General features: G+C 40.1%; 1 protein-coding gene across 3 annotated transcripts in view; it reads left to right on the top strand.

Moving 5' to 3' along the window:
* Positions 1–12,838, top strand: part of RNF157 (ring finger protein 157) — a 93,092-nt gene that overhangs the window by 63,903 nt on the left and 16,351 nt on the right. For all 3 annotated transcript variants that reach the window (XM_039327999.1, XM_039328003.1, XM_039328002.1), the window contains exons 5-16: positions 1,138–1,255; positions 2,132–2,198; positions 3,887–3,930; positions 4,348–4,395; positions 4,773–4,844; positions 5,121–5,280; positions 5,583–5,695; positions 8,306–8,541; positions 9,738–9,843; positions 10,635–10,746; positions 11,383–11,567; positions 12,044–12,109. In XM_039327999.1, the coding sequence (XP_039183933.1) occupies positions 1,138–1,255; positions 2,132–2,198; positions 3,887–3,930; positions 4,348–4,395; positions 4,773–4,844; positions 5,121–5,280; positions 5,583–5,695; positions 8,306–8,541; positions 9,738–9,843; positions 10,635–10,746; positions 11,383–11,567; positions 12,044–12,109 (1,327 nt within the window). The remainder of the gene's footprint in view (positions 1–1,137; positions 1,256–2,131; positions 2,199–3,886; positions 3,931–4,347; positions 4,396–4,772; positions 4,845–5,120; positions 5,281–5,582; positions 5,696–8,305; positions 8,542–9,737; positions 9,844–10,634; positions 10,747–11,382; positions 11,568–12,043; positions 12,110–12,838) is intronic.

The raw sequence follows: 12,838 nt of genomic DNA, 5'->3' as shown, positions 1-12,838 counted from the left end.
GTACATGGAGAAAGGGGAGACAGGCATGAGGCTAGGAAATAGAAAAGATTATACAGCTGAAGGAACAACTGCAGACACCCTAGTTATTGCTTATTGTCTATCTCTTTGGAACGTTTGAATGTTGGAGAATAAATCACCTAAGCAGAGGTTAATGACCCCATTTGAAAAGATGATCTCCAAGGTTCTTGCAACCAATATGTGCCTGAATCGTAACTTCTTGCTTTCCTGACTCGTGGCATGGCAGAATTTAGCCTGGAATGGCTTTTGAGGGCCATATGCACCGTGAATTGGTTTGTGATATATCACTGCAGATTCTAAAAACAATACTATTGTGGAAGTGTTCATGAAAGCCAGCTTAAACTGAAATATGCTGATGTTACAAAGATGCAAATAAGGGCCTCCTAATCAATCAGCATAGCTGGAAACGAATGAATGCTGCAGGTCGGGTGGCTCTGAAAATAGGACCTCTGATTTCTATTTTTCATTTGAGAAATTGATATTCCAGTAAACATGATAGTAGCAGGGGGGAGTAACAGAAAAATGAAAACGTAATATGATATCATGCCTGAAAGAAGAGCTCTTTTCTGGGTGATATCTGCATTAGTTATATTGGTTTATGAGAACCAGTTCGGTGGAGTGGTTAAAAGTGCTGGTTAGAAATTATAAGACTGTTGAGTTCTAGTCTCATTTTAGGCCCAGAAGACAGCTCGGTGACTTTGGGTCAGTCATTCTCTCTCAGCACTACCAAGAAAGAATTGGCAAGCCATTTTTGAAAAATGTTGCTAAGAAAATTCCAAAGGCTTGTTTTTGTAACCACCAAGAATCAAGATTAACTCAAAGGACAGTAATTACTTAGGAGTGAATTTTTTCCACATCTTTCAGGGGCTTAGGGATTCTTCAGAGCAGCATTGCAATTACAATGATAAAACAACTGTATCAATAAAATATATTACAGGCAAGCAGAAATGATGCATAACTTTATTGCTAGAGCAAGAAAAACTTTGTGTCAGTCAGAAGATGGCTTTAAAAGCTGCCTGAAGATGATGTTTCATATCTTGGAAGATTCCCTACTAAGTTGGGAAGATAAGACCATAGTGTGAGGTTGTTTATTCTGGGTTATCCATTTTCTTCTTACAGTTATATCCCCAAGGAGAGCAGTTTACACTCTGAGACTGTCCATTATAAGCGAGGTGTAAGCCAGCAATTCTGTTTGCCTTCTCATTGTATTGATCCTTCAGAATGGACTGAAGAAGAGGTAAGGAAGAAGCATGCCTCAAAGAAACTGAGAAATTCCTTTTTTGAGCAATTATCCTATTAGATTCATATTTCATCAGGGCCTGTGCATGCTGCACATAATAGAGATCTTATCTGGGAACAGAATATACCAGTGATGGCGAACCTTTTAGAGACCGAGTGCCCAGACTGCAACCCAAAACCCACTTATTTATCGCAAAGTGCCAACACGACAATTTAATCTGAATACCAAGGTTTTCTTTTGTCTTAAAAGAAAAACACAATAACAAAGCTTTCAATGATATAAACAACTTTTTACTTAAAGGTAAAAGTTTGCATTTGGCATGCTTTTGAACAATTAATCTGATTTTTGTTGTTATATGCATGCTGATAATTTGTCCAACCTTGGCTTATACTTTGTAAGTTTGAAAGCCACACATGCAGCACTCAGGTCATCTATTAGTCTGTTTCTGGTGTCAGATTTGATATAATTCAAAGCTGAAAACAGCGTGCTCGCTCTGGATGCTTTTTTTTGGCTAGGAAGGGGCTTGAGAAATGGCTTTTCCCTGTGAAAACTTAGCCAAAGAGCCAGGTGCGCGTGCCCACAGAGAGGGCCCCGAATGCCCCTCTGACACGTGTGCCATAGGTTCGCCACCACTGGAATATACTATATTTCACTAATAAAGTAATGCATGTATGTTTGTCTTTTTAAAAAGCAGAATGTTTCCAGACATTTCTTTCTAAATGAGGATTTCCTCGGTGCCTGCATTTATAGTATTGCATACCTCTGGTAACGTTTGCTGGGAACCCGAGTGGATTACTATAATTCTACTGATGTTACCAGTATTTTACTCTAAGACCGCTTGCCTTTTTACCTCCGGCCTTTTATTTTTTGCAGCTGAGCTTTGATCTGGACCGTGAAATTTATCCCATGGTGGTTCTTGCAGTGGTAGATGAAGGAGATGGTAAGGATGCTCTTATGGTTCACATTCATGCTTTATTTATTTGTTTATTCAGTATATAGTTTACTTTTCTGTTCAAAGAAATGGTGACAAGCAGTTTTTTTTAAAAAGGTTTTAAATTAAAATTGAAAATGTAATCCTTGAGCTAAAGCCTGATAAAGAAGATACATCTTTACACACTGTCTTAATTTTGAGAGATACTGGAAAGGGATGCATTTCCTATGGATATATTTCATTGCCTGGGAACATGGATAAAAAGGCCAAAGAATGCAGGCTTTTATCCCAGAACTTTCTGCCCATTTCTTGTGTTCTGGAGGTGTTCCATCTACTAATCTGCCTGTTGTCACATATGGGATCTCTTCTGCAATCCCTGGAATGAGTCAGAAGATTTTGGGGTAGAAGATTTTGTACTGCTAGAGTACATCCCCCACCCCCGCCCCTGTGTGCCAGATAGATGGTCTTCTCTTGAGGGTCTTAATGACGAGAGAATCATTTTGGATTTTTAAATTTATCACAACTTGTGATAGTTGCATTTGATAGGAAATTGATATTCAGTGAAATTTTTAAAGTATAGGCATGATAGGATTTCTGTATTTTCTGCAAGCTAGCAGTTTAGCTCTTGCACTTTGCATCAATTGCACATTTAGGCATTTTTCAAAGAAAACTCCCACGCACAGTAGGTTGCAATTATCAGAATAGGAGTCAGTCAAAGCGTGTAAGAGCATTGCTGAATCTCTGGCTTAAGGATTGTGCTAGCACACTAAACTTGGCTGTGCAAATGGGCTCCCTGCCATAGACATCACCCACAAGTCCAGTGAATATCAGGAAGTTCTCCCAAACTGTGAACCTACTCTATCAGAGGGCTTGCATTCCTATCCAAAATAGGGTATATCACAATTCCTTATTCAGTTTTAAACTTTACCAATATTGTCTGGGTTTAATCTTAGGATGTTCTCCTTCACCAGCCTATTACTGAACTGAACCAACTACCAATTGCTTACTTGGAGTTTGCTGGAAGGAACAATAGAACTAAGTGTCAAATTATTAAATTTATTAAACTTATATGCTGTCCCTCTCACTGATAAAATGGCTAAGCGTGCTAATGACACCCATTTGTAGAGCTGCAGATGACTTCCTCCAGTGGTTTCATGTAGTTGTTGAATAGGATGGGCTCAAAATTGGATCCTGTAAGATGCTGCCATCCTATCAATCAAAGTACAAGACAATAGACCCTCAGCATCACTTTCTAGACATGGGCCCACAAGGACTGGAACTACTATAGAGCCCAATCTTCTCTGAAAGTTCAGAAGAATACCATGGTCAATGTATCAAAAATTGGTTACAGATCCAGGAGAATTAATGTGATTATTCTTCTTAGCCAGTTTCAAGTGCAGCATAGGCCTTTCATTATGGCGAGCAAAGCAATCTCATTTCCACACTGAAAGCTAAATTGGAATGGGTGCAAATAATCAGCATCCTTCAGATGGCGATCGCATTGTGATAGGAAGCTGAATTGACATGTCTTGCAAGTTGCCGCTATGCACTCTAAAAATTAAATTAAATTGATTCTGTGTCCTGTTGGGTATCATTAGTAACTGAAACTCTTAGAAAGGCATCTGTAATGAATCATATATGTATATTCTGCAAAATTATGTATCATCCTGAACCTCAATTTTGATCTTGTCTTGCAGAGCACATGGGTCACTGCCATGTATTGCTGGCAACTTTTGAGAAGGTAAACATTGCGTTCTTGCTGATCCATGTGCAACATGCATGAACCCAAACTCCCATGTTGAATGTATGCAGGTTGAACTAATGTAATAAATAAATAAGATATGTAGTTACAAGGTTAAAAATATATAACAGAGAAGAGGAATATAGCAAAACTACAGCAGTCTTTTTTGAGCAGTGGAGTTACGTAGAATAATGCTGAGTAAGTAAAAATGGTCTGAGTTAAAAGGAGAGTGATTGTTAAATTTCTGAAGCATAAAACAGGCATGACATGAATAGGATACATTTTCTTTGTTCTGTGTGGAGTACAGTTGTGTTTTAGGGAGTGAGTTCTGTTTCATCACACCTATCCCCTAGAATTTCTTTTGATGGATTGTGACGTTGAAGAGTCCATCTGAACATTTGTATTTCTTCCTCTCAGCATACGGATGGCGGCTTTTGTGTGAAACCTCTCAAACAAAAGCAAGTGGTGAGTGTGTGGCTGGGGGGATCAGGTTCTCTGCTTTTCCGCACATACTAGTTCCTGTTACTTTTTAGGAAAAGCTGATTGCTCAATGCCAAGGAATTTGATGGCCATCCAGCCCTTTTCCAACAGTACTGGTTGCAAAGAGCTTTTAACCAACCAATGGATAAAAAGAAAGGTGGTCACCCATTCACTGTAAGGATGAAATCATTGTCCTCGTATTATGGAAAAATGTCTGTTCAGGTTAGATAATGAGGTTTTTTCCACTGGAAAAAATAAAACGGAAAGAAGAAAGTTGTTTCTGCAGTCTTTATTTCTGGAGTTTCATATTCCCTTTTGATCCCTACTTTCCCATGTAATTTCAGTGTTGGTGCTTTTTTTAGGTGGATGGAGTGAGCTATCTCCTTCAGGAAATTTATGGGATAGAAAACAAATATAACATACAGGATTCAAAGGTGAGAACTAGAGCTAATGGTGGAGAATATTGTACATATTGTACACGGTCTCAAACAGATTGTCTGGACATTTCTATGTTAAAAACTTCCTCCCTTCCTTCCTTCCTTCCTTCCTTCCTTCTTTCCTTCCTTCCTTCCTTCCTTCCTTCCTTCCTTCCTTCCTTCCTTCCTTCCTTCCTTCCTTCCTTCCTTCCTTCCTTCCTTCCTTCCTTCTTTGAATTCACTATGGACACATGTTTGCAAAGAGTTGCAGACCAGCAAGCTTTTCTAATCCAGGTGGCAGAGGATGAGGTGAGCGACAATAGTGCAGAGTGCGTAGTCTGCCTCTCCGATGTCCGAGACACCTTGATCTTACCTTGCCGCCATCTCTGTCTCTGCAACACTTGTGCTGACACTTTGCGCTATCAAGCTAACAATTGTCCCATCTGCAGATTGCGTAAGTCCTGATTTTTTTTTTTTTTAAAAAAAATTGAGATTGAGCCTCTCTGGAAGATCACATGCTTAACTTGTTTGATCCTCTCACTTTGAGAAATGAATAAACGCCTGTACCCAAGATAGGCTAAGATTATTTAATTTTTAACATTCAACTATCAGAGGAGAAAGGATAGTAGAGCCAACTGTGATCGTATTTTATTTGTATTTTGGTGGTAACAGTCACCTATTACCTGGATGGTTTTTAGAGTAATTTCTAGCAGAATTTGAAATTTATTTCTTCCTCCGTCCTTCTCTTCCTCATAGCATTTCGGGCCTTGCTACAGATCAGAGCCATGAGGAAAAAAATGGGACCTCTCTCCCCCACCAACTTCAACCCTATCATTGCATCCCAGACATCAGATTCGGAGGAACACTCAGTGAGTATTGGTGGATTAATTGTTCAGATGCTGATCTTACTGTGTCTTGGCTGAGATGGTCTTCTGAATAGGATGGGATGGGATGGGATAGGAGCTGGAAGGGACCTTGGAGGTCTTCTAGTCCAGCCCCCTGCTCAAGCAGGAGAACCTATGCCATTTCAGATAAGTGACTGTCCAGTGTCTTCTTAAAAACCTCCAGTGATGGAGGGTCCATGATTTCCGAAGGCAAGCTGGTTAATTGTCCTGACTGTTAGGAAGTTTCTCTTTAATTCCAGGTCGCTTCTCTCTTTGGTCAGTTTCCAACCATTGTTTCTTGTCCTGCCTTCTGGTGCTTTGGAAACTAACTTGACCCCCTCTTCTTTATGGCAGCCCCTCAAATACTGGAATACTGCTATCATGTTGCCCCTGTTTCTTCTTTTCTTTAAACTAGCCAAACCCAGATCCAACAGCCATTCTTCATATGTTTTAGTCTTCAGACCTTTGATCATCTTAATTGCTCTTCTCTTACTCTTCTGGGCTATTCATTCTTTTTGAGAGAAGAGTTGAGCATCACGAGGCTTTCTTTTTACTCCCAACTTTCCTGTAAGGGAGTAATTCAGAAAGAAATGCCACTGACCATGAAGTGGTAATGAAATTAGAATTGGGAGTGGCAAGCCCAGATCTTATCTAAATCCACTGAAAAACTCTGGAAGACAAGTAAGAGCTAATTCATTCAGTATTTATTTGGTCCTGCTTGTGTTTGAGAAGAAGGACCATATTTGAATGGACTTTTCTGTATTTCCAGTCCATGTCCATTGCATATGAAAAGTGCGGAAAAAAACAGACTTGGATATCTTCATTGATGATAGCAGTGTTCCAATATCTCAGGGGCTGCCACAAAGAAGAGGGAGTCAAGCTATTCTCCAAAGCACCTGAAGGCAGGACAAGAAGCAATGGATGGAAACTAATCAAAGAGAGAAGCAACCTAGAACTAAGGAGAAACTTCCTGACAGTTAGAACAATTAACTAGTGGAACAATCTGCCTCCAGAAGCAGTGAATGCTCCAACCCTGGAAGTTTTTAAGAAGAGACTGGACAGCCATTTGTCTGAAATGGTATAGGGTTTCCTGCCTGAGTAGGGGGTTGGACTAGAAAACCTCCAAGTTCCCTTCCAATATTATTATTGTTGTTGTTGTTGTTGTTGTTGTTGTTGCTACTATTACTACTACTACTACTACTACTACTACTACTATTACTATGAAAAAGAACCAATTGCACAATTATGCTATCTTATAAAATTAATTATACCAAAGCAAGAGAGAGACGATACAGTGGTTGTAATTTTCAGAGGTATAATTTTCACAACCACAGATGAAAAAAAATATGTACTGTGTTTGAACATTTAAATGTACAAGTGTCAACGAAGAAAGAAGCAAAAAAAATCCTCATTGGGATTTTTAAAAACAGTGAAAAGGAAAAATATATTTTCTAAAAATAAATATAAAAATTTACCATCTTTCTGCCAGTTTGCTCAGCGAGCATAGCAGTCATTTCCCAAACAGAAACAGGCAAATAAACATGGAGCTAGAGAGCTTACTGGCATCTTGGCAAACAAGATGATTAAAGCAGTTGCTAGTGCCATATTTTAATGTGCATCCACAGTTAAACACAGATCTAGTATGTTTAGGGGAGAAACAGAATATCTCAGTAACTAAGTTGCTGTATTCAAAGCCTGTAAGGCATTTTGAACAATTGTGCTTCAGCCTGCAGATGGAAGACCTTATTGTTCAATGATCCTCCTTATTTATTGATTTGTCTTTAAACAAATATGTACTTAGAAAGCTTAATGGTAAGAAAGACAATTTTAACTTAGACTTTTTCAATCTACTGTTTGGAGAATTTATAGAACATTTTTCCTCATTTCTACAGAAGTGGCATGTGTCATTTGTAGAAATATGAGTCCAGAATTTCTCTGCAGAAGGAGTGAGCTAAGTCTATTTTTATGATGAAAGTATAGAAGAGTGTAACCACACAGGTCTTTTCCAGTTATGTCCAGAAAGACTCGCTCTTCGTGTGCATGTCGTGTGCAATTACTTGGCTTAGAATAAAAAGTTTAACTTAAGCAACTGTTCATTAATTATTACATGCCATGACTAAGGCATAGCCACAGCCTAAAACAAAACAGTGAAAAAGGTAATAATTGCAAATCAATTCAGTAATGCTAGCTCAGGCTCCATTAACCAGTAATAACACTACCTTAAACAAACTCGTGGGATAGAGGTGTGTGTGTGTGTGTGTGTGTGTGTGTGTGTGTGTGTGTGTGTATTCCAGATATTAACACAGAACTCTCAGCTAAAAAAAATGTGGAAAAACTGAAGTATGTAGTAACCCAGTTATGCAAAACAAAGGTTTTAACCTCCCTTTAAGAGCAATCCAATTTCCACAGAGTTGAAGACAACTCCGTTCTAGAGTTGCAAGGCCACTCTTCCATCAAGGGATCCTGGTCTCTCTTTCTGTTTTATGTGTTCTTTGACAGTTGTTGGAGGTTTCTGTTCTGTCTTGAGCTTTCTGGTAATAGTTCCTGCTGTTTAAGAATAACCTCTCTTTTTCATACCTTTCTCTGTTCCTCCAGTCTTCAGAAAACATCCCCCCTGGCTATGAGGTGGTCTCTTTGCTGGAAGCCCTTAACGGGCCTCTCACTCCATCCCCAGCAGCCCTTCCAGTTCGTGTGCTTAGGGACAGCCATGTGTCAGGCATGCTACCCACATATGGCAGCGACAGCCACTTGCCTCCCATCCAGACGCTGCCTTCCCTTGAACGCTTATCAGATTGTGGCAATCAAGGACATAAATTAAAGAGCCTTTCCAAGTAAGTGACCTCCTGCCATCTCCCTCTTGCTTGCACAGCAGTAGATGGGCTGCAGGCAGTAAATCCTTATGGAGGATATCCTGTTCCTTAAGTCTAGTGCCTGTAATACAGTCCTTTGGTCAGCAATCTTTTCAGATTCAGATGATTTTGCTTGGTGTCATTCAGACAATTATTTAATGATTACTGCAATTAAAAAATGGCCAGGTCCTCCTAAGACAGTGATTCTCAACCTTTTTAATGCCGCGACCCCCAACCGGTCGTAAGTAGAGGACTACCCAACCGGTCATAAGTAGAGGACTAACCAACCGGTCGTAAGTCGAGGACTACCCAACCGGTTGTTAGTCAAGGACTTTCCCTGCCCGGGAGCGCTGCACATGCGTGGTGCCGCCCCCTGCACCGGCCGAGGCGTAGCTGGCAAGCGGCAGAGACGGTGCAGGCCGACCACTGGCTGGGCTACCAGCTGGCCCAGCCCAAGAGAGGTAAGGCACCTGCCGGGCCCCATGCGTGCCAGCAACCCTCCCTCTGCCCGCCGGCCTCCCACCTCCCACCCCTGGCCCTCTTTTACTTACATTTTTAGTAGTTGCTCAGCAGGGAGGGGTGGAAACTTCTAGATAGCTCGCCTTCGCTCCAGACAACTTGCAGCACCGTTTGCAGAATGGGACTTTTGGCGGGCTCAGCAGGGCAGAGACAGCCTGGACAATTCCTATTTGGCTTTTGAAAGCCAATAGAATTAGACTCTATTCAAGAGAGTCTATTCTATTGGCTTTCAAAAGCCAATAGAATAAAAGGGAGTAGTACAGCTAAGGAAAAGGGGGAAAAAATGGCGGACTGCATTGTTTGGCGACCCCCATGAAATGGTCGTTCGACCCCAAATGGGGTCCTGACCCACAGGTTGAGAACCGCTGTCCTAAGAGAACATAAGTCACATGAATTTCTAGGTATTTCAATTTTCTTAAAGAAGTAATAATTTAAAAAATGGTGAGGACCCATGAACTTCATTGAGTATTGTCATAGGTGCGATTATTATTCACAAGTCCCTGTGAATGCTGTGTCGACCACCAGCTTTCTTAATGTATCTAGCTAGCCCTCAATGGCCACTGGAGTATTCTGTAGCATTTTTGGAGATCCCCATTCCCTCATTCTAATTTGTATGTTTTCTACAAAGGAGTCAGTTTTAGATTGTGTGTTTTCACCAGGTCAATCTCACACAATTCCTCGGTATTGCATGAAGAAGAAGATAAGGCTTGTAGTGAATCTGAAGTCAGGATTTCCCGAAGGAAGTCTCCCTGTCCTCATGGAGAGGTGATTGTTTTCAAATTCCTGTTTTGTTTTTTAATATTACATGAGCCTAACTGCTGCTCACGTTTTTTTCCTCCTGCAGACATACAGTATAGAAGACACATTAGGAAAACAAATATTTTTTCCATTTGCATATATAGGAGTTAAATCCACCAGCATTTGCTGGCATGTTAGTGAATTTAGCTTTGGAAAAGAATCAGAGGTGTTTGCAAATATCTACCTTGAAAGAGAACTGAACTTTACAAGCTCTGGAATTCCTCTCACCTCAGCTTAAAATTGCTTTGCCAGTTAGCTGAATATAATCTTTGGTAGTTAGGGGTATTGAGGATTTGCTATCTGAAAGTGATAGGACTTTGGTTACCCAAAATCTCTGTACCCACAGGCAGTATCACACAACACGTCTCTTAAAATGGTCTACTCTAATGAAATGGAATTGGGTTAGAGTGTGACATTTTATAAGACCAATTTCGAAAAGGCTACATTTACCAATGCTTGAGTTGGTTTGGGAAAATGAATCAAGATCTTCCAAATTTTCTTCTTATTCTCACATATTTCTTAATTTAAAGCTATCTTGGAGAAATCAACCATTTTCCCCTAGTCTTTATGCCCTTCACAATTCTCAGGAATGGCCATGTTGGCTGGCTAGTTCTAGAAGAGAAAACCATATATAATGAAGGTGTCCTAGTTGCATAAGATAATCCATTAGTCAGAATGAGTGGCTGAGTCAGATCCAGTTTCTAATTGTTGTTTCATAATAGTTTTTCATTATAGATTATGGTTTCCCTATTTTTCAGGATTGTGGTGTGACACCTGAGAGTGAAAATCTCACTTTGTCCTCCTCAGGAGCAATAGATCCATCTTCATGCACAGGAACACCTCTTTCTTCTACCATTTCTTCTCCAGAAGGTATAGTAGAAAATGAGTTTCTAATCAATTTTCTGCCCTCCAGCTTAATGTAAGTTGAATTTTTGTGCCTTTGACTCACTAGTCCTTGCAGTTTTCTTGACAAGATTTTTAGAAAAAAAAAAAACCCAGCTAAAGGACCTGACTTACATCCACTCTGTAACCTAATTCCAAATAAATGACTTTGCATATGTGCTGCCTATATGTCCTATACTCCAGGATATTATGTTCATTAATTAATGAAAAGCTAAGCTATTGCATTGGTGAACAGGTTTGCTGGTTTATCGATTCATCACTTAATCTGTAAATTTTGAGCTGGAGAAACTTTTTTATGAACTGTCCAAAGACAATTTAGCAGAAGCTAGATATAATATTTGATCTTATTGACTATATTCTGAGCCCAGCAGCGCAAGAAATGTAATTGTTCAGAGTAAAACCACCACTGAAACCTGGGCACTTAGAAATACTTTTGGTTGATTGGCTTGTTATTAAAGTTCATCCCACCACTCCAGCAAATGATGCTCAAGATTGCACATAGTGAAATGCAAATACTACAGTAGCAGTGGTCGGACGCAAGGGTGGCTCCCCTAACATCTCTCTCTAACTATGCCTTGTCTGCCACCTCCCTTCTTCCCTTAGATCCTGTTAGTAGCAGTCTGGCTCAGTCAGTCATGTCTATGGCCTCCTCCCAAAGCCAGCACTCCGAAATCAGCACAGATACCATGTCTTCCATGTCAGGTTCCTACGTAGCCCCCGGCACTGAAGAAGAGGGAGACATGGCTGCATCCCCTGCTGTTATCAGTGAGGTACCTTCAGAAGGAGATGTAAGTAGATCAAACTCCAGACCAATCAAGGGGCAAGCATCAGCAGAAGCAGGGAGATGATGAGAAAAGTAGCTCCTGATTTGATGCAAGCAAATTACTTCATATAAGGCTTGCCACTCAAAAAAAAAAAAAAAAAACCTCACATAGTGCTTAAAAAAAAATAGTCTGGTACATGTTTTGAATGGAGCTTGACACATCTAACATTCAAGACAGTTGCCAAAAAAGTGTCTGTAGCCACTATGACGTTGTCCTGGGAACATCAGAAACTGATTTCTGGAAAACCTTCTCTGTATCTTTTCAAATGCCTCCCTTTTATTCAGGGGAGGAAGTAAAGAAGCAAATTAGCATTTCAGAAAGACAAACAATGTTTGGTTATGTTTGGGTTAATACTACTGATGTGATTTGGCAGATGATATTTTGTCCTTATAGGATACTTACCCATCAACTTTTTTCTGTTTTCTCTTCTCTTTTCTTAGTCAACCCCTGTTGAGTCTCCCGATGAAAATTTTGTCAGTATCTCAGCAGAGGAGCGAGATGCAGAGGTAAGGTTCTGAATCAGAAAGCTTGTTTAACATATGGGACCCCAGGAGAATGAGCTCTGGCTCTGAGCCATAGTTTTTATTTGTATGCAAAATCTTTTTTTTAACAAAGTACTACAAGACAAAACACAAAGCAAGTGAAAAGCACAGGGCAAAGTAAAAGAGTAAAGCCCAAAAATGTAGATTAGATATCTAGGAATCATTCTTAGGACCAGGAACCAGAGGTCTAATGGTATTCCAGGTTAAAGCAATGAGGAGTGATATAAGAAATGGGAGTCATTCACAGAACAACAAGAAGCAGGAAATACTCTGGATCAATAAAAGAGCAGTTTGGCCTGACTCAGCCGTTCTCAATTTCATTCCACCAAAAATGTTATGGCTACAGTTCTGAGAATTCCCAAGTAGCAAATCCATTATTCATACTGATTTTAAATTCTGGAAGTTGTCATCTCAGTTCCTTTGGAAGAAGTACATAGCATCCCTCCAGAGATCCAGATGGCCCTTGCTAGCTTTTTGTTAGGCACTAAAGACTTGGCTGTTCTCCCAAGCATTTGGGCTGGGAAGTTGTGAACTCTGCTGGCTGATTAGTTATAATTGTTCTGGGAAATGATTTTTACCATCTTGGACATTTGGATTGTTGAAGTACATTTTTTGTTTTTAATTTTTATATGGTGTTCAGAGTTGTAGGATGGGCAGCCGTATAAATTGGGTAGGGTAAATTAGGAAGCAAGC

Source organism: Crotalus tigris, unplaced genomic scaffold (genome assembly GCF_016545835.1).
Source record: "Crotalus tigris isolate CLP2741 ecotype Arizona unplaced genomic scaffold, ASM1654583v1 scf7180000024370.6872682, whole genome shotgun sequence".
Classification (NCBI taxonomy): Eukaryota; Metazoa; Chordata; class Lepidosauria; order Squamata; family Viperidae; genus Crotalus; species Crotalus tigris.
Note: the sequence above shows the minus strand (reverse complement) of the source record. Positions and strands in the feature narration are given on the sequence as shown.